The 20,654-nt window shown below is 41.7% G+C and overlaps 1 protein-coding gene across 3 annotated transcripts in view; it reads right to left on the bottom strand.

Moving 5' to 3' along the window:
* The window catches only part of MSH3 (mutS homolog 3), a 121,006-nt gene that overhangs the window by 38,232 nt on the left and 62,120 nt on the right, over positions 1-20,654 (bottom strand). For 2 of the 3 annotated variants that reach the window (XM_084833565.1, XM_084833564.1), the window contains 2 exons: positions 4,625-4,757; positions 3,951-4,138 (listed from right to left, as the gene is read on the bottom strand). In XM_084833565.1, the coding sequence (XP_084689691.1) occupies positions 3,951-4,138; positions 4,625-4,757 (321 nt within the window). Of the gene's footprint in view, positions 1-3,950; positions 4,139-4,419; positions 4,471-4,624; positions 4,758-20,654 lie in introns of all 3 variants that reach the window. The other variant, XM_084833563.1, reaches the window with a different exon arrangement.

The following is a 20,654-nucleotide window of genomic DNA, read 5'->3' as shown; positions in this document are numbered from 1 at the left end:
CACCTGATGACTACAGATGTTTCCAAACTGGTATTTCAACAGTAGTTTCAATGTCTTGAGCGCAGTGAATGAATAATAAATTGCTTGACCTATTTGATTTCACACTCATACTGTAAAAGCAGCATATGTTTCACACAATAAATGTTTAATATTAATGGAGATTATCATTTCAAACTCTGTGTTCCTTAACTCATGCTTGTTTCTCAAGTCCATATGTAAAAAAAATCTGGCATATAAGGGATACCATGCATGGAGGATTAATTCCATTCCCTTTATCTTTTAATTTAGCATATAATTCTTTTTATTTAATATCTTGATATCTCTAGATCTAATATTTCTTACATAACTGAGATGGTCCTATATCAAGATTAAAGTTGGGATCATGAATCACTGATACAACTGGAGATTTAACAGGACTAATCCTTCTCTTGAATTTATCCCAAATCTCAAATTATTATTAATTAAACTGTGTCTTTGAGCTCTTGCAATCTTAAATTTCTATAATCTATAAAAAAGCATGTAAAAGTGTTTTTATAAGTGTCTCTTTATTTTGATACTGAAGTATATATGTATTTCATACAACCCATGAGTCAATTTATACAATTCACATAATAATATACAGTACTTTTTACACTGGAGACAGCTAAGGCTCTACATCCTCATTGACCTTGTAGAATTAGTGCCTTGACTCATGATTTTTTATATTCCAACTACATTTAAATAAAACTTTTTACAGTTTCATTAGCTGATTATTTGTTATTTTGATTAGGATACTATTCAATAAAATATCCAATTTAGATAATAATACCATTTTAAATGTTGAAATATGACCCAAATAATAACTTCAGTTTTGATCATGGCTCCATTAATGCTGCAAAAAGTGATCAAAATTATTCTTATACGTCTTTTGTATTTTAAAAAAAGTTATATCCAGATATCCTATTGGTTTATTTATACAAAGATAGTTAACTTTTTTTTATTTGGCCTTCCATAATTTTTAACATATTTTATCTTTATTCAGTTATAATGTATGAATTATAATGTAACTCTGATGTTATTGAGTTACTTCAATGAGGTTTTGGGGTTGGTAAGTGTTAAATGTATGTAATCAGCATATAAATTATTTTATTACTGAAAGGGCTACCAGGGATATTAACAGTTTCTTGAATTAGAGTAATTACTGGTTCTAGGGCCATTACAAACAGAAGAGTAGGTAAAGGACATCTCTGGTGCTTTTTGATGAAGGAGTAGTAGGTGACGTGTCCATTTGGTATTACTTTAGCTTTAAGACAGGCATGTGTACATTTAATCCAATCTCTAAATATCAAAGCACAATTAAAAGAACTCAGAAACCACCTGATATTGTCAGTATCTTTTTCAACATCTAAAAAGAATAGGTATGTTTCTTCTTTAGTTTGATTCACTTTATCAATTAAGAATGCAATTCTATACATGTCTACTCTGAAGTAAGGTGCATTAAGTTTAATAGGAGAGGATTATGTCCAATTAGCCCCTCCTTCCAATGGAACACCTGCAGAATAGGGAGGGGGCAATTCCCCCTCTGTCCTGCAGCTCCTAACACACCCTCAAAATCTGCTCAATTTTTTTCTTTTTTTAAACTGAATAAAGTAACTTTTAGATCAACTGGGGTCATTAGAGATATATAACAATTTCAAGAATCCTGTGATATGTTACCAACTGATGACCATTTATTATTTATTTATTTTATTTATTTACAGCATTTACATACCGCTCCACATCTAAACAGATTCCGGAGCGGTGAACAATAAAAGATAAAAAGATAAAAGAAATAAAACACTGTATTAAAATGGTTATTTAAAGGAATTTGTTCCTTATAGGGCAATCCAAATTAGCTCTGTGGAAGAGCGGCATTGTGCCTGCTAGTGCCAGCCAGGGCAGAAGATGGGAGGAATGCCCTCTTTTTTTGCTACTCCAGTTCCAGGATCAGGCCCTTTGAAGGCTCGAGAGGATTTTGGACTGCGTCACCAATGCCCTGCACCTGGATCACCATGAAATACCCCACTTCAAGGCTTCCTGCTGTTCAGTTAGAGGCCCTTAATCTGCCACAGTTCCTAAAGTGAGCACAGACACTATTCTACATAGATATTGGGTCTATACAAAACTAATTATCTTAAAGCTAGTGTAGTATAGAGGTTGATAGACTTGAGTTGTGAGTCAGTAAGTCTGCAGTTCAAATCTTACGGATTTAACTGTAGCCCAGTGGTAGGGCGCATGTTTTGCATGCAGTATGTCCCAGGTTCAATCCCTGGCATCTCCAATTAAAAGGATCAAGTAGCAGGGATGTGAAAGACATCTAACTGAAGGCCAAACTAGATGTGCTGTTGGTAATATAGTTTATCCTTGCATGTTTTTGTTCTTGAATAAATAGCCAGTGTGGGATGGGGGATGAGCTGGATCGAGACCTTGGTGTGTTAGAATGGCCTTTAATTTCCCTGTCCTGGACCGGATATTCATAATAGCTGGTGTGTATGGTAAGTGGGCAGGATTCTGATCAGGACTGCAGCAGGGACAAAGGATTAAACCCCCCTCCCCTCACACCATGATCTGTATCTGACTCATTTCCCCACACCAGATATTTGTACAAGGGAAAACTACGTATCTGAAAACTATGTGACAAATATCTCATTTAATGTAGCCCAGTGACTCTGGAGAACCATTGCCTATCAGTGATCTGATCTGGTATAAGGCAGAAACCTATATTCCTAAATTTTAAAAAGGCTTTCATTGCTTTTGCTTTGTTGCATATGGTACATGAACATACACAAGCAGCTATCTGAATTCCACAGAGATTTGAATAGGTCACAACTGCGCCAGAATCCAAAAAAAGTAAACAGAAAGTAAGTGATCATTCAGAAGAACATCGCGAAGTCAATCATGAACTAGTGGAATATTATGTAACTCCCTCTCCCCATGACTCTGAGTAAGGTCTTGCTACCATAAACATTTTTATAAAATAAGGAAATAATGTGGAGCTTGAAAAATGTTTTCCAAGGTTTTCGCAAATTGATACAGTCCTTGAAAGAAACATCAGGATCAAGAACAGCCCCAGTCTCAGCCTTGAAATGTTTGTATGAGGGTATGAGCTCCCTTCGTACGTGATCAATCTCTGGCCTCTTATTGGTCCAGAGGTTTGCCCTCCTGACTCACTGAACCTGTAAAAAGGCCAGCTCTCAAGAGAATCAATTTAGCACCACTCTGATAAATAAACAGACCTGGATGTATGTGAGATAAGGTTAGATTAGGGCAAATGCAGGTGTTCCTTTACCTCAAGTGCACTGATATAGAAGCGCAACTTTTTTCCTTTTATGTATCTTACCCCTTAGACCACCTTAAAGCCATTTAAACCTTCTTTACTTTAAACTGCTTCTCTATGCATACGCTCATTTTCTCCACATGCTAGGTGGGTAGTGTGTCTAAGTTACTAGGTTAGGAGGCAAACACCTTTGCCTGAGGAGAGTTAAAGGGTAGTGTCACTCCTTGGGGGTAGCCCAGCAGGGAAGGAGGATTAAAAGAACTTCTGTCATTTATTTATTGCGTTTACTTATATGCTGCCTTTCAGGATACAAATCCTACCAAAGGCAGTTTATAAGTAACATAAAAATAATAAAATCACAATAAACAGTATTAACATTTTAAAAAATAATCAGGATCCTTATTACGGAGCAGTTGGTGGAATATGGCCCTAGGGGCAGGGAGCGTTCAGCTGGAAAATGAGTGTCTGGTATTATCGGCATCTATCTCCCTCTGTCCTGGAATTCTTCCTACACGGCAGTTGATGATAGATGGCCTTGTGGATGAGTGCAGCTGAGATCTTCCCCCACTCTGTACAACCACTACTTAATAAGATAAGGCCATTTCACCATGCTTTTCTAACACCAAATAACTAATCAAATGCTCAATTTACTTACTTTGCTGCTTCTTCATTAAGTATGCTTAAATATGTTTTTGTTGAACAAAGAAATTCAGGAATTTCCAAGAGGCTCTTATGCAATAAGGCTGCTTGCACCTGAGTACGTATAGCTGGAACCAGAGCTGTGATTGCTGTTTCCAACTGAGACAGCATGTTGACTACCAGATAGAACTCTTGAACGGAACACTGAAAGCAGAAACAATTGCAACTTGAAGGCTAATATTTTAAAATGAATGTTCCTTAATTCTCTCCCTAATTTTGGACATTTGCTGTAACTTCTACATCCCAATTAACAATGGTTTTTGGCATCTGAAGCACGAAGGGAAATTACATATCTATGATGCAATCAAATTGGTGAATTCTAATTAATGTTTTAAATCACATTAACACAAATGTTTTAATGCACAACTTGAAGCTGTAGGCCTACCATCCTGCTTAGTGGAGACACAAAGAAATCCACATTTTACCTTAGTCAGATGAACAAACATTTTCTTCAAGAGTTGTTGACTCTGACACTGCTAAAATAAAAAATGCTTTAAATTATCTCCTGTCTTTCAATATATAATCCTACACTAATCCTTAATCCTACACTGAATTTCAAGAAAATATTGTCTGTGAAAGCCATATTTAAATATAACGGATTATGGTTTTAATCATTTATAGTTCACTTACCTTTTTGTGATAAATACTACAGATTCCTCTCTCAACATCTGGCATCTTATACAGGAGAGTCTTAATTTGACCAAGGACACTTGATTCTGATAGGAGAACCTCAGACACTGCATCAAGTCGAGAATTAATTTCACTGTAAAAACAATAATTATATTTTTTAACTAAATTTCTAGTGTTCTCTACAGGACAATATGAAATTCTGATCTCTGTCAAACACTTTGTGGGGTGGGTAGACAGAAGGCAAAGTCACCTAAAGCAGTAACAGCATAAACATTAAAAAGCATTCAAAGTATTTTCTTAAGAAATCTTCAACATACCATCAGAAAAGAGTTTATAAGATCTCCAAGAAACAGAGTCAACTTTATATGATTCTGACACTACCTCGATGCTCTGAATATTTTAAAGAGTGTAATGACCATGGGGTCATGAAGAGTCGGACACGACTGAACGACTGAACAACAACAACAATGACCTCTGGACTTCTTTATTAATAGAACTGTGTGGAAGAAGGATGCATTGATTCTCTGAGTGCCGATCCTTATGCAGCCAAAACAATCCATTTACAAAAGGGATATATCAACAGGCTTAGAGGAATCCCAAGGTTTTCAGAAGTACAAAAAATACTTAGGAAAAAAAAACCCTATAGTTTTTTTGGGGGGAAGCATCCTGAAACAGTCCAATGGGGACTGCCTCTGCTTGGTAGGGGCGGGGGGATGGAAAATCAGAGGGGAGCAAGAAAGGGAAAATAAAATGGCGCATCATGGAAACAGGCATGGCTAGAACCCTAAAACAGAAACATTCCACGATGCAACATTTTGCTGCAGGTTCTACTCATATGATTTAATAAGCTATTAATTTGGGCAATAAAGCCCCATCTGCGTGGAAAACTACCAGGTCACTGTATCTTTATACCAAACCTAATTACATGTAGATCACATGTTTCATAGCTATAACCTCCAAATAATGCCTGCATATACTTTCTAATTGATGGAATTCACTGCCATAAGATGGCGGCCACTAGCTTTCAAAGAAGATTAGACAAATTTATGGACAATGTATGATGTCCATAAATGATGGTTATATGGAACTTTCAGGTTCACCACTGAATACTTGTAGGTAGGGAGAAACATTGACAGATGGCTATTGTGTTTTTGCCTGACCTGCAGGCTTCCTAGAGGCCTTCTGTTAGCCATTATGGGAAGCAGGATGCTGGACCAGATGGGCCTTCATCTTATCCAGCATGGCTTCTGTTCTCATCTTGAAGGGTCTTGAAAAAGGAGGGTTATATCTGCCTTTATTTTTTTTTAGATCAGTGGCTTAAGCAAACATTACTCTGCCTAGAATTGGGCTGAAAAGCATAGTTGATCAGTTTAGGGGAGATGTAAGGACTGGAAAGATATTCCAGAACAGTTTCCACTACATACATACACATAGTAATTTTAATGCAACCTAATAATAGGATATAAAATGAACAGTTTTATGAAAGCCTAAGATATGTAATTTTACCAAAAACAATTCTTCTGAGAGAAGTAATATTTATATATTCTTCGCAACCCACTGTCTTGTCAAAAAAATCTGATTCTTTTCCTGCCTTCCTAGCACAACATTGCAAATGTTCTCTCCTGTGTGTTGACCGGAAACAAATCACATAGTAATTAGTATGAACCTACTCCATTCTTCAGAAAGGGTAACCACTCCTCCTCCACTTTGACATTCTTTCTGTTCTTGTTCCCCATCACTTTTCTTTTTAAAAACTATACGGATATTGAACTTGTTCGATGTTGAACACAAATTTTCTGCTAAATCACTCCCTCGTGGTACCCCCTCCAACTCTGCTAGATGCTTAAACTCACATAGTAAAGAGAATAATCTTTGGAGATATCTGTGTCTGCCTTCTCTTAACCTCACTGAAAAATGGGTGCTGTATAATAAAGTGGTACTAATACATCCATCCACTATTTGTCCTTCTGTGATGAATTTCTGAACTATCTTTAGAATGAATGGTCAAGTTTTGCCTTGAATCTTGCTCTTATGAGCAAGGGGCCAGTAAAGTACTCCACACATTGGGGCACTTTTGGTAGCACAGAAAAGTGGGAGGAGACATAAACCTCTTACCTGGGTAGCTGATTAGTTGTTAGTTATGCCTACTTGCCACAGGATCTTGTCCAAAGCAAAATACGCATGCTAATATATGGCTAGCCTAGTAGCCTCAGATAAGGGTATGAAGCATGGGCTACAAGGAAAACATGACTATGGATATGAGGAATATTGACCACCCTTACAGAATTGCTGAATTTAAAATTTAAGTCATATCCAACACCAAAGCTTGTGCATCCTTTCAAATATCTAACTTATACAGGTTATAGATGGGCCTTCCTCAACTTGGTGCCCCCCCAGATGTTTTGGACTGCACCTCTCATCAGCCCCAGCCAGAATGGCCAATGGGCAGAATTGATGGGAGTTGCAGTCCAAAACATCTGGAGGGCACTAGGTTGGGGTTAGGTGATGATGCTACAGATGATATTATAGACTGTTCCTGTAAGTCCTTTGAGGGATTTTCTTTCCCTATTAAACAACATATAATATGGTTTCCAACATTTCTGGAAAAGTTTTAGTTTATATGTTTTGTTTGCTTTATGTAAAAAAGCCAAACACAGCTACTTATCCTGCCTGAAAATGTTTTGTTCTCTCTAGATTAAAGGATTTTGGTAAAAGGATTTAAGCCCACCTAGTACTAGTGTTAAAACAAAGCATAATTGAAAAATTTTAGGTAAGAAGATTCACTGTGAGCTTATTCACCTTTCTAGCCAAAGTTATAGCCAGAATATTAACTTATTTCATGATACTTAAGTCTCTCAAATATCCTGCTATTGATTTAGAAGTCTGCATTAGGTGCAAGAAAACTAAATTCATATCCCCAGTTGGCTCTGGCTTCCTAACCTGAGGAAACATACAATTTAAGCCCATTAAGAAACCCTCTTCCTATCTGTATGAGGTGTCACATACATTTATTTTCCACCCAAAGATTTGCAAAGAGTTACAAAATAGACTTTAGCGAGCAGGGAGATAAATCAGAACTCTAAATGTGTCAATAGAGCAGTAAATGTTTCAGCCACAAAGCATTTATTTATGCAGTTCAATAAATCATTTTTCCTTTTTCTTTAAAGATTAATGGCTTGGATCCAAACTTTCTGTCTGTGAATGGAACAGAGTTTATTTTCTTGGAACAGTTCTTTCCTGCCTTCCCCTTCCCTGTGCAGCCCTCTGCACATTCTGAAAATCTGCTCCTGGAAATTGAAGGAAACCTTGGGAGTGGGGGTGGTAAGCCCCTGCAGATTTGGGGAGGAACTTGTGGAAATTGCCCCTTTGTTTGAACAGAGGCATGACTTACGACCTAAGCCAATGTTTCATTGAACTATATTGTCATGGTGCGTGTTACCAATTTGTTCGATTTCTCTAAGTTGGAGCTAAAATCCCCCTCCTTTTTTTTTTTTTTCATCACAATGCGAATAGAATCATGCGAAGAATTTTGGAATGGTTCAAATAGTTACTCTCTGACATTGTACTTTGACTCATCTTTGTTCAGGTAATAAAGCCTGATGGAACAATAGTTATTCTCTCCTACCTTTCCATGTGGTGAGAACTTGGGCTCTGCTGTCATAGATGCTGTGTAAACCATGCAGATGCATCTGACCCTGGCACGTACTGGATAACCAATGCTACAATTCTCCTCCTGCCATCTTTTTGCTATTTTTGTGTACCTTTTAAAATGTATTCACTTAGCTTTAGATGCAGATCATTTATCTGCTGAATATCTGCTCAACAGGGAAAAACATGCATCTGGTCCTATAAGCAAAAATAAAATGTGCAGGATACTAGAAAAGTTCTCTTGCTTTGCCTCCAGCAGGAGTATGCTTATAATTTCACAAGGGTTTTTTTTAAAGCTGCATTATGCCCTGTTATTGTGCACATCTCTCCTGAATGTTCAAAAGAAGAAGACTACGGTCAATTTTCTAATGTGCTATAGATAGCAGAAAAAATGCAGGTTGCTAACCTGTAACTGTAGTTCTTCAAGTGGTCATTTGTGCATTCACACATACGGGCTCTGCGCCGGTGATGAGCCTCTTTTTTGGGAAACTTCTAAAGCTGAGGAACGTTTTTGGTGGGAACACTCCCGCACTGTCCATTGCATGTGTACCAGCAGCTTCCTGCCCTTTCCCTCAGTTCCTTGAGACCGACTAGCGTGGCCCTGAATCCAAGGGAAAAAACACACCTTGGTACCAACACTGAAGTCGACATCGACACCAAAGCGGGGACAGTGCATGGTTTGTGTGAATGCACAGATGACCACGCGAAGAACTACAGTTACAGGTAAGTAACCTGCATTTCTTTTTCGTGATCTCTGTGCATCACATGTATGGGCAATTAAAAAGCTCACTTACTGGTGGTGGGTAGGTGTCTCACGACAAGACTGATGACAGCACAACTCTCCCAAAAGCACAGTTGGAATGTGCCTTGACATCCAGTTTGTAATGCTTTACAAACATTGACGGTTTCGACCACGTTGCCACTTTACATAAGTTGACAATGGCAAACATCTACAGCCTTTGCCGAAGGCTGTAGATGTGGCAACTCCTCGCGTGGAATGCGCCCGAACATGAGATGGATGCTTCAAGCCTGATACGTCATAGGCCAGACCAGTAGTCTGCACAAATCATAAGGAGAGCCTTTGAGAAGAAACAGGGAGACCCTTCTTGGGACCACCACAACATATGAAAAGTCATTGCGTCTTACAGAAAGATGCTGCCCTCGACTTATAAAAAGCCAATGCCCTCTTTATATCCAAAGCATGCAACTTCTTTCCGGGTCAGAAGAAGGATCCGGGGGAAAAAGTTGGAAGTGTGATGGATTGGTTGACATGGAAATGAGAGACCACCTTTGGTAAAAAGTCAATGTCTGGCCTCAGGTCAATCTTGTCCTTAAGTTATGGGCTGATCAACTTGTAAAGCACAAATCTCACTAACACGTCTGGAGGACATGATGGCAACCAGAAAGGCCATTTTCCACGACAGCAACTGAAGATCTGCCATGGCCATAGGTTTAAAGGGCTTCCAGAGATGGACGGGCAAAACAACATAAACACTCCACTGAGGTACTATAGTTCTCACTGGGGGAGCCAAATTCTTTAAGCCCCGCAGAAACTGATGAATAGTAGGGTGAGTGAACAGCAAAAAACCTTGAACTTGCCCTCTATAAAAAGAAACCGCTGCCAAGTAGACCTTTATGGACAAAAACTGTAAACCTTTCTGAAACAAATGATGCAAAAACAAAAGAACATTTTCAATCAATCCCTTAAATGGATTGAAACCATGCAGACCAACAAACTTTGAAAACGATGACCACCTAGCCACATAGGATCAATGCATAGCCAGCTTTCTAGCGACGTCCAAAATTGCCTGGACTTCCAAAGGGAGTTGAACATCAGTATTCACTGCTGAATCCTCCGAGCTCTGAGTTTCAAGGTGTTGAGATCTGGATGTCGGATCCTGCTTCGATCCTGAGAGATCAAATCCAAGGATTGTGAAAGACGTAGGAACTGTCTTTTGGGCAGACGCAGCAGGGCTGCAAACCATGACTGCCTCAGCCACCAAGGAGTGATCAAAATGCAGTGCGTCCCATCGTGTGCTAGTTTTTGGAGCAGCCTTGAGAGAAGGGGAAATGGGAATAAGTGAAACAGCTCCCCGTACCATCGAAGTTGAAAAGGCATTGCCCAACAATGATTGGCTGATCCCTGCTCTCATGCAGTATCTCTTGCAGATTGCATTTGATGTGGTGGTGAACAAGTCTGTCCGGCCAACATTGGGAAGTCAAAGCCACCGCTTCAAAGAAGAGTCATCCTTCCATGACCTTGGCGATACTTCGAAGAAAGAGCGGTCTGCTTCTTCTGCTGCTGAGGAAGTTGGTAACAAGGATAACAATCAAACTGCTGCTTGGCTGAATACGATTGATGGTGGAACCATCTGTGTGACTTGTACTGGTGTTGTGGCGGTTGAGGACCCAAACCTATCTTTCAGGAGGTTGTCTTTGCCTTTTGAACAGAGTCCATTTGTTCATCAGTCTTGGCATTAAAGAGCACTTCACCATCTGTATTGGCCCCAGGAGCGTAGCCAAGTCATTTATAGTGTTAGAGGGGCCTAGAGATCCATAATGCTTGCTTAAGTACATTATTGGTGCAATTCCCTTGTTGGTTAAGTCTCTGAGCATATGCAGATGAGTCAAAAGGCCAATAACAGCCTTCTCAGTGCATTCCTTACTAATGAGGAGAAAGCCTTATCAGGCCATGCCTGAGAAGTGAAGCTGTGTGTTTATGCTGAGCTCCAGGTGGCTGTGCTGAGAACCAAGTGCTGTTAGTCTATGCTGGGAATGAAGCATAGGGGTGCTTGCTGGTGTTGTGCTGCCTCATGGCTAACATGTATGCTATAAAACCGATTGTAACCCATGGCTCGTGGTTCAGAGGAGCTGTCTGATCCAACCATGGGGTATGCCTGTGTGCTGTAAGTTACCCTATAAAGTCTCCTTGTAAGTAAACCTTTGAATCTGATTTATCACTATCCTGGCACCTCTAACCTAAGAGTTCAATGCCCACGGCCGGGAGACACACCATCAAAGGGCAAATCTTCAATTCACAATCAGGCCTGAGGAGTTAAGCGTGTAGACCGCAACCAAGCATGCCTCCAGAACGCGATCGCACCCACCACTGACTTGGCACTACAGTCAGCTTCATGATGGGAAGTATTAATCTGCTGCCTGGACAACTTGACAGCTTCTGCATGGAAAACCCTGGTTTTTCATCCACAGAAATGATGAGGTAACTATCCCTTTGGTCCTCTGGGAGATGAGTGCAAATAGAGTCCACTTTCTTCCATAGGAACAGCTAGTATCTGGCCGTTATGGCCAGATAGTTTGCCACACGGAGACCAAAAGCAGAGGAAGAATACAACCATCTCCCTAACATATTTAATCTTCTATCCTCCTTGTCAATGGGTGAAGCATGAATCTTCTGTGACCACCCACGATTCCATAATGATAGAATTTGGTTGTGGATGTGAATATAAAAATGCTGCATCTTTCTCTTGTATGCGGTACAGCCGCTTAGATTTGAGCCGCTTAGACATCGGTGCCGTGGAAGACAGGGCTTTCCATGATTGCTGAATTGTTTGGAGGAGGGTTGGTTGGAAGGGGACCGCGACTGGTTTCAATTATTCAGTATGGACTGCATCAAAAACCGGGTCCTGGACATGCTGCTCCAATTGCTGCACATCAATACCCAGTGAATGGGCCATTCTCCTGACCTGTTCAAAATTAAACATGTCCTCCAAAGGAGAAGGTCCCTCCTGCATCCCTGAGACATCATCCGGAGAAAGAACCGAAGATGGAACGGAGGAATACAATGAAAAGTCAGACTGGTAATCATCCACAGAATTATGAGGTGAAGACGGTCTAGAAGCCGGGACATATGGTGGACTAGTTTGCCCCACAGGTGAAGGTGGCAGCTGGTTGGCTTGAACAATGTTGCCTGGCTTTGTCGTAAGGATGACAAGCAGGGCAGCACAGGTGGAGGTTGAACAAAATAATCTCCCGCAGGGGATGAGACTGAGTCACTGACGGCCGAGGATGGTACTGAGGCGAAGTTGCCCCAAGACATCTTGTTCTGTTATAATAATATTCTTGATCCCAAGAATAATGCCAATCCTCGATCACATAGCGACGTGGCAGCGGGCAAGACCACTTAGGAGTTTCTATCCCAATCACCATGAGGAGACCTGGACCTCACCCTATACTGATAGTCATGATGATGTTTGCCATAAGGAGACCCGAATGCCTCATTAGGAAGGAAATGATGTTCTCGGTCCCAAGGAGGGGATGGTAATCACTGTCGAGAAGCCTCATTACTTACTGGGGATGACAACTGGTGATCTTCAATGGAGAATTTTCTTGGTCCCAAGAAACCGGCTGTGGAGGAGACAGCTCCAGTATTTCACCTTCCAACGCCATAGAAATTCCCTTGATTACAGGAGTGCTCGGTACTGACGGCAGTACCTGGATAGGTGAATCCAATAACGGTGGAGGGGTCGGAATCTTAGGATTAGAAGGTTTATCAGCAACCCTCTTTTCCTTTTGTTTCTTGATGCTATCAGATCCCAACTTTGGAACTTTAGCCTTTTTCGAAATCTTCCTCGCTACTGAAAGTGCTAAAGAGCACCCCGGAGTCGGAAGGTCAGCCCATTCAGCAGAACTGGAAGGACAGGGAGATGATGGCTTTGACAAAGACATAGCAGCCACTGCCTTCTTCACATGAGAGCTGTCCGAGTTTTGGGCATCTGTGGCCAACACAGCCCTCCTCCACAACTCTGCCTTGAGTCTGTCAGACCGGTTTTTCTGCACCTGTTTAGTGAATGACTGGCACAAAGAGCAAGCATCGGGTAAATGAGCCTCACCCAAGCAAAAAAGGCAAAGAGACTGAGGGTCAGTGGAGGGCAACTTATTTCCACATTTGACTCATTTACAAAATGGGGCCTTTGCAGCCAAATGAAGACTGCAGCCGCAGCAAACAAAAAGAACAGACGACGGATAAACTTCTCTCTTTTTTGAGGCAATGACCAAAACAAGAAAAAAATATTGGAGAAGATGAAAAAGAGAAAGGACCTCAGTGTCAGGGTGGACACTGAGCCCATAGAATCCCAGAGTAGTTCTGATTCTGAGGAAGAGCAGTCGTTCCTGGGAGAGGAGTGCGCTCCTCTTTCCCAGGGCCCACAGCTGACGGAGATTCCTCCCACCAGCATTCCTAGATTAGAAAGCAGTCCAGGGAGTGACCGAGCACAGATAGCAGACTTGGTGGATGCGCGACACAGACGCAGAGAGCGGCGCCAGATGGAGGGCGCGGAAAGGAGGCATAGTGCCCGGTTGGCGCGCAAACAAAGGCTGCGCCCAGAGGATCCAAGGGAAAAGGGGAGGGACTTTCCCTAGTCCTTAAGTTCAGGGGTCTGCCAGTAATTCCCTTTCAAACGGGGACCAACTGTTTCAACTTAGGGCATAGGTACTCTGCTGCTCAGATCTAGTTGCTACCTGTAGAGTAGTTAAGTTGTAAAAGAAGAATAAAGCTTTGAAAGGAATCCCTTTGTCTGTGTCTGGACTTGGCTATTGGATTAGACTGAGAGAGGCCTCCAAGGAGCCCTTGACACTCAGCACCAGTGTGAAAAACACTGACAAAAACTCTCTACAAACAGAGGAAGCTCCTGAAAAGGCTATCGCTAGGCAGTCGTAAGAGACCTGAAGGAATGGGCAGGAACCCACTGGTACATGCGCAGTGGACAGTGGGGGAGGGTCCCCAGCTTTAGAAGTTTCCCAAAAGAGGCTCAGCGCAGGCACCGTGCACATATATGTGATCAGAATCAGAGTTCTGACAAAATGTGGTCCACCGGAGAAGGAAATGGCAACCCACTCCAGTATTCTTGCCAAGAAAACCCCATGGAACTTATCACAAGGCTAAAAGAGATGACGCTGGAAGATGAGCCCCTCAGGTCGGAAGGTGTCCAATATACTACTGGGGAAGAGCAGAGGGAATTTCCAAGTAGCGCCAGATAGAGTGGGCCAAAGCCGAAAGGACACTCAGCTGTGGATGTGTCTGGTGGTGAAAAGAAAATCCGATGCTGTAAAGAACAATATTGTTTAGGAACCTGGAATGTCAGATCAATGAATCAAGGTAAACTGGAGGTGGTCAAACATGAGATGGCAAGATTGAACATGGACATCTTGGGAATCAGCAAACTAAAATGGACAGGCATGGGCGAATTTAATCCCAGTGACATTCTACTACAGTCTACTACTGTGGGCAAGAATCCCTTAGAAGAAATGGAGTAGCACTCATAGTCAATAAAGGGGTGGGAAAAGCAGTACTGGGGTACAATCTCAAAAATGATAGAATGATCTCAGTATGAATCCAAGGCAAACCATTCAACCTCACAGTAATTCAAGTCTATGCCCCAACCACTGAGGCCGAAGTAGCTGAGGTTGATCGGTTCTATGAAGACCTACAACACCTTCTAGAACTAACACCAAAAAAGATGTCCTCTTCATCATAGGGGATTGGAATGCTAAAGAAGGAAGTCACGAAATCACCAGGATAAGAGGCAAGCATGGCTTTGGTGTACAAAATGAAGCAGGACAAAAGCTAATAGAGTTTTGCCAGGAGAAAACGCTGATCACAGCAAACACGCTTTTCCAACAGCACAAGAGGCGACTCTACACATGGACATCACCAGATGGTCAATATCGAAATCAGATTGATTATGTACTTGGCAGCCAAAGATGGAGAAGCTCTATGCAGTCAGTAAAAACAAGACCTGGAGCTGACTGTGGCTCAGATCATGAGCTGCTTCTTGCAAAATTTCGGCTTAAATTGAAGAATGTAGGGGAAACCACTAAACTGTTCAGGTATGACCTAAATCATATCCCTGATGAATATACAGTGGAGGTGAGGAATAGATTTCAGGGATTAGACCTGATAGACAGAGTGCCTGAGGAACTATAACTGAGGTCTGTAACATTGTTCAGGAGGCAGCAACTCCATCCATCCCAAAGAAAAAGAAATGCAAGAAAGCCAAGTGGCTGTCTGATGAGGCTTTCCAAGTAGCTGAGGAAAGAAAGGAAGCGAAAAGCAAGGGAGGAAGGGTAAGATATATCCAACTGAATGCAGAGTTCCAGAGAATAGCAAGGAGAGACAAGAAGGCCTTCTTAAATGAACAATGCAAAGAAATCGAGGAAAACAACAGAACGGGAAAGACTAGAGATCTCTTCAAGAAAATCGGAGATCTCAAGGGAACGTTTTGTGCAAAGACGGGCATGATAAGGGACAAAGAAGGCAGGGACCTAACAGATGCAGATGAGATTAAAAAGAGGTGGAAAGAATACACAGAAGAACTATACAGGAAAGATCTTAATGTCCCTGATAGCCATGATAGTGCGGTCACTGAACTTGAGCCGGACATCCTCGAGAGTGAAGTCAAGTGGACCTTAGGAAGCATTACTAACAACAAAGCTAGTGGAGATGACAGCATTCCAACTGAGTTATTTAAGATCCTAAAAGATGATGCTGTTAAAGTGCTGCACTCAATATGCCAACACATTTGGAACACTCAACAGTGGCCACAAGACTGGAAAAGGTCAGTTTACATTCCACTTCCAAAGGAGGGCAATGCCAAAGGGTGTTCAGACTACCGCACAATTGCGCTCATTTCGCATGCCAGCAAGGTGATGCTCAAAATCCTACAAGCTAGGCTTCAGCAGTATGCGAACCGAGAACTACCGGAAGTACAAGCTGGGTTTCGAAGAGGCAGAGGAACTACGGATCAAATCGCCAACATTCGCGGCATCATGGAGAAAGCAAGAGAATTCCAGAAAAACGTCTATCTCTGCTTCATTGACTACGCTAAAGCCTTTGATTGTGTGGACCACAACAAACTCTGGCAAATTCTTAAAGAGATGGGAGTACCAGACCACCTTACCTGTCTCCTGAGAAACCTGTACGAGGGTCAAGAAGCAACAGTAAGAACTGGACATGGAATGACCGATTGGTTCAAAATTGGGAAAGGAGTACGACAAGGCTGCATATTGTTGCCCTGCTTATTTAACTTATATATAGAGTACATCTTGAGAAACGCCGGGTTGGATGAATCAGAGGTCGGAATTAAGATTGCCGGGAGAATTATCAACAACCTCAGATATGCAGATGATACCACCCTAATGGCAGAAAGCGAAGAGGATCTCAAGAGCCTCTTGTTGAGGGTGAAAGAGGAGAGTGCAAAAGCTGGTTTGAAACTCAACATTAAAAAAACTAAGATCATGGTATCTGGACCCATCACTCCCTGGCAAGGGGAAGAAATGGAAGCAGTGACAGATTTCATTTTCTTGGGCTCCAAGATCACCGCAGACGGTGACTGTAGCCATGAAATTAAAAGACGCTTGCTCCTTGGGAGGAAAGCTATGGCCAACCTAGACAGCATAGTAAGAAGCAGAGACATCACCTTTCTGACAAAGGTCCGTCTAATCAAAGCTATGGTTTTCCCAGTAGTAACGTATGGCTGTGAGAGCTGGACTATAAGGAAGGCTGAGCGCCGAAGAATTGATGCTTTCGAATTGTGGTGCTGGAGAAGACTCTTACGAGTCCCCTGGACTGCAAGGAGGTCAAATCAGTCAATCCTACAGGAAGTCAACCCTGACTGCTCGTTGGAAGGACAGATACTGAAGCTGAAGCTCAAATACTTTGGCCACCTAATGCGAAGAGAAAAGTCACTGGAAAAGACCCTGATGCTGGGAAACATTGAAGGCAAAAGGAGAAGGGGACGGCAGAGGATGAGATGGCTAGATAGCATCACCGATGCAATGAATATGAACTTGAGCACACTCCGGGAGAGAGTGGAGGACAGGAAGGCCTGGCGTGCTATGGTCCATCGGGTCATGAAGAGTCGGACACGACTTAACGATTGAACAACAACAACAACATGCAGATCTGGAGCCTTGCAACCCTGAGGGCCCCAAATGCATTCGCCACAACAGACATTTACAGAAATCTTTTTAAAAAACTTACAGAAGAGGTTGATCATGCTGCAGAGTGAAGCTGCAGTCACACCCTAAGCCCCTTGTGGGTCCAGAGGCACTCTGGAGAAATTAAGATGCTGGGTGCAACTGCAGCACTGTTCTTCAGTGCTCCCATATTTTTTGTATGTTGTAAAAAAGATGCTGCTGCTGACCTGGTAAGGGTTAAAGCATGAGCTGTGGAGGTTGGAAAGAGCAACAAGAGAGAGAACACACAATGATGTGTGTGGAAATAGTGAGGGGATGTATAGCGCACCAGGAAAGAGCAAGGGAGGGAAGAGAAACGGAGGAGGTGGAGTGCCCAGAATAGGGCAGGGGGTGGAGGGCATCTTGCCCTCAACCCTATCAGTATCACTGTATTCCATAACTGTAGTTTACCTCAGTTACTGTAGCACTAAATTGAAAGTAGTTCTAAACCAAAGAGATACCAACTAATGCAGGGATTTGCCAGTTTATATTCTGCTAGCCATGCTGATCCTACGAACATGTCTGGATGAGCAGCCATCTACGTGCATGGGGAATAATATAATGCCTGTGCAGCTTGCAGAAGTTAAGAAACCTAATTCCGCATACCTGACACACAAACTTTTTTATCTGAAGTTTCCAGAGTTCCAAAAATAACACCTAAGTCATCTTAAAATGGCTTAGCCATCTAAAAACCCATCTAAAAATACTAAGCTACCTAAAAATACTACTTTTATTAGTTATAGATTATATTGGGGCTGAAAAAAATATGTTTTGATTTATGAGATTTATTTATGTGTTCATAATGTACCAGCTAGAACCAGTAAGTGTAAATTGGGTGGGATAGATAATACCCTGGAAGACAGAAACAAAATTCAAAGTGATCTTAATAGGCTGGAGCGCTGGGCTGAAAACAACAGAATTAAATTTAATAGGGATAAATGCCAAGTTCTGCACCTAGGAAAAAGGATCTTGGAATTGCTGTAGATCACAAGCTGAATATGAGCCAACAATGTGATGTGGCTGCAAAAAAGGTAAATGCTATTTTGGGCTGCATTAATAGAAGCATGGCTTCCAAATCACATGAAGTACTAGTTCCCCTCTACTCAGCACTGGTTAGGCCTCATCTGGAGTACTATCTCCAGTTCTGGGTACCACACAAGAAGGATGCAGACAAACTGGAAAAGGTTCACAGGAGGGCAACAAAGATGATCAGGGGACTGGAAACAAAGCCCTACGAGGAGACTGAAAGAATTGGGCATGTTTAGCCTTGAGAAGAGAAGACTGAGGGGAGATATGATAGCACGCTTCAAGTACTTGAAAGGTTGTCACAGAGAAGAAGGCCAGGATCTCTTCTTGATCATTCCAGAATGCAGGACATGGAATAATGGGCTCAAGTTACAGGAAGCCAGATTCCGGCTGAACATCAGGAAAAACCTCCTGACTGTTAGAGCAATGGAACCAATTACCTAGGGAGGTGGTGGGCTCTCCCACACTGGAGGCGTTCAAGATGAGGCTGGACAGCCATCTGTCAGGGATGCTCTGACTTGGATCCCTGCACTGAGCAGGGGGTTGGACTCGATGGTCTTATAAGCCCCTTCCAACCGTACTATTCTATGATTCTATGATATACAGTAACACAGAATACAGATAAAACACTCCTCTCTTGAAAGGTTAATCTGCACTTTAATCATTTTCACATATGGCTATGGTACTATAGCTCCAGTAATCTAACATAAAAGAAGCATTCATACACTTTCCCTGCTGTAATCCTCAATATTAAAAAAGGGGATCAGGAGAACATAATCCAATATCAAGTGACCTATTTTTTCACCTCACTAGCACAAACACATTTTTGAAATACTGTTCCAAGAATATTGAAATATAAAGCCCTATAGAGAATTATCTTTAGTTCACATATGGAATAAACACGCCAATATAAAAAAGGCAGTTTAAAATATGTTTTTGCTTCTCTTACAAGCTGTTGCAAGTACAGTATAGCAAATATTATGAGGAAGTAACAGTTCAGTTTATTCCATTTTAGTCTAGTCTAATATCTATATCTACTTGAATAATCTATATTTTTATAAACGATATTTTATAAAAACCTGAATTGTGCTCCAAGTTTATTTAAATTTTAAAAGATTTACAAATTTCTTTATTCAGATTAAGTGTGATATAGCTTATTTCTCAGCAAAACACAACTGTAACACAAGACTAGTTGCAAAAATACTTAACATATTTACCTTAAAAACAGAACACAGTATCACTCATTCTGTAATATCTGTACAGATATTTAAGAATTATTAAATCAATATGGAATTCCTTTAAATTCTTATAACCTCTTTCCACAAGCAGTCTGTAAGGACATTATTAGATGGTTGATGCAAATGGATATGGAAATCTACAGTACAGAACGAAGTTCTTACAGCCAAACTAGTCATGATAGTGGCAGACCAATAAGGTTCTGCCCAAATTACATGTGAAATGGGAAATAGGAGGAAAATTTGTAGAGCAAATGGGGCCCATGGGTGAAGAAACTGAACACTCCCCACAACTTCTGGGAGGTATACTAGACCCCCCGCTCACCCCTTCCTACTATGTGACTGGGGCAGACCCATCTTTAAATAAATCAGTACGCTGTCACAGTTAATTTGGATGGAGCTAGAACCTGGATTTGCAAATCAACTTGTACAAATGCAACAAATCCTTCTAAGTCATTATGTTTCAGTAGCAGAATGTTGAATATGAACTAGCAGGATGACCTCAGATGAGGGGTAGGCAGCACGGCACCCACAGGTACACCTGTGCCCACCAAGACCCCCCAATGCATCCGCCAGACCCCTTTTGACCCCCACCACTCACTTTCAGATTGTCCTTCTCCTCCTCCCATCTGCCATCACAGCTAGTTACCCGACATTTCCACTTGCTTTTCTAGTCTCCTCCTTCCCCACTTTGCCAGCTAGGCTTCCTCTCCTTCCCCTCTGCAGGTGCCCTGCTGGAAAATTGCTTGAGAAGGAGGAATCTCATCCCTCCACCAAAGACACTTGGGGCAACAGGGTCCTTGGTGGGGAACAGGCTTCCCTCCCAATCAAACCATTTTTCAGCATTCATCAAACCCTTTCTCCCAGATCTAATAAAATCAATGGAGTGAGATTGCTCCACAGATGTTAATGGAGGTGGGGGAAAGGATCCCCCTGCCAAAAAATGGCTTGTGGAGAAGCTCACCATCTATCAAGGACCCCTGGGGCAAAAGGGTGCTTGGTGGGGGTTGAGCTTACCTTCCCTCAAGCTGTTTTCTGGCAGGGCACCTTTTCCCCAGCTCTATTAAAGTCAATGTTGTCTGAATGCAGCCAGAGTGGCTTGTTAACCATGCAGTGTGGCTTATTTTTCTCGAACAAGCCACCTTGAG

Source organism: Heloderma suspectum, chromosome 2 (assembly GCF_057233095.1).
Source record: "Heloderma suspectum isolate Gila_16-S chromosome 2, 16-S_ref, whole genome shotgun sequence".
NCBI classification, from domain to species: domain Eukaryota; kingdom Metazoa; phylum Chordata; class Lepidosauria; order Squamata; family Helodermatidae; genus Heloderma; species Heloderma suspectum.
Note: the sequence above shows the minus strand (reverse complement) of the source record. Positions and strands in the feature narration are given on the sequence as shown.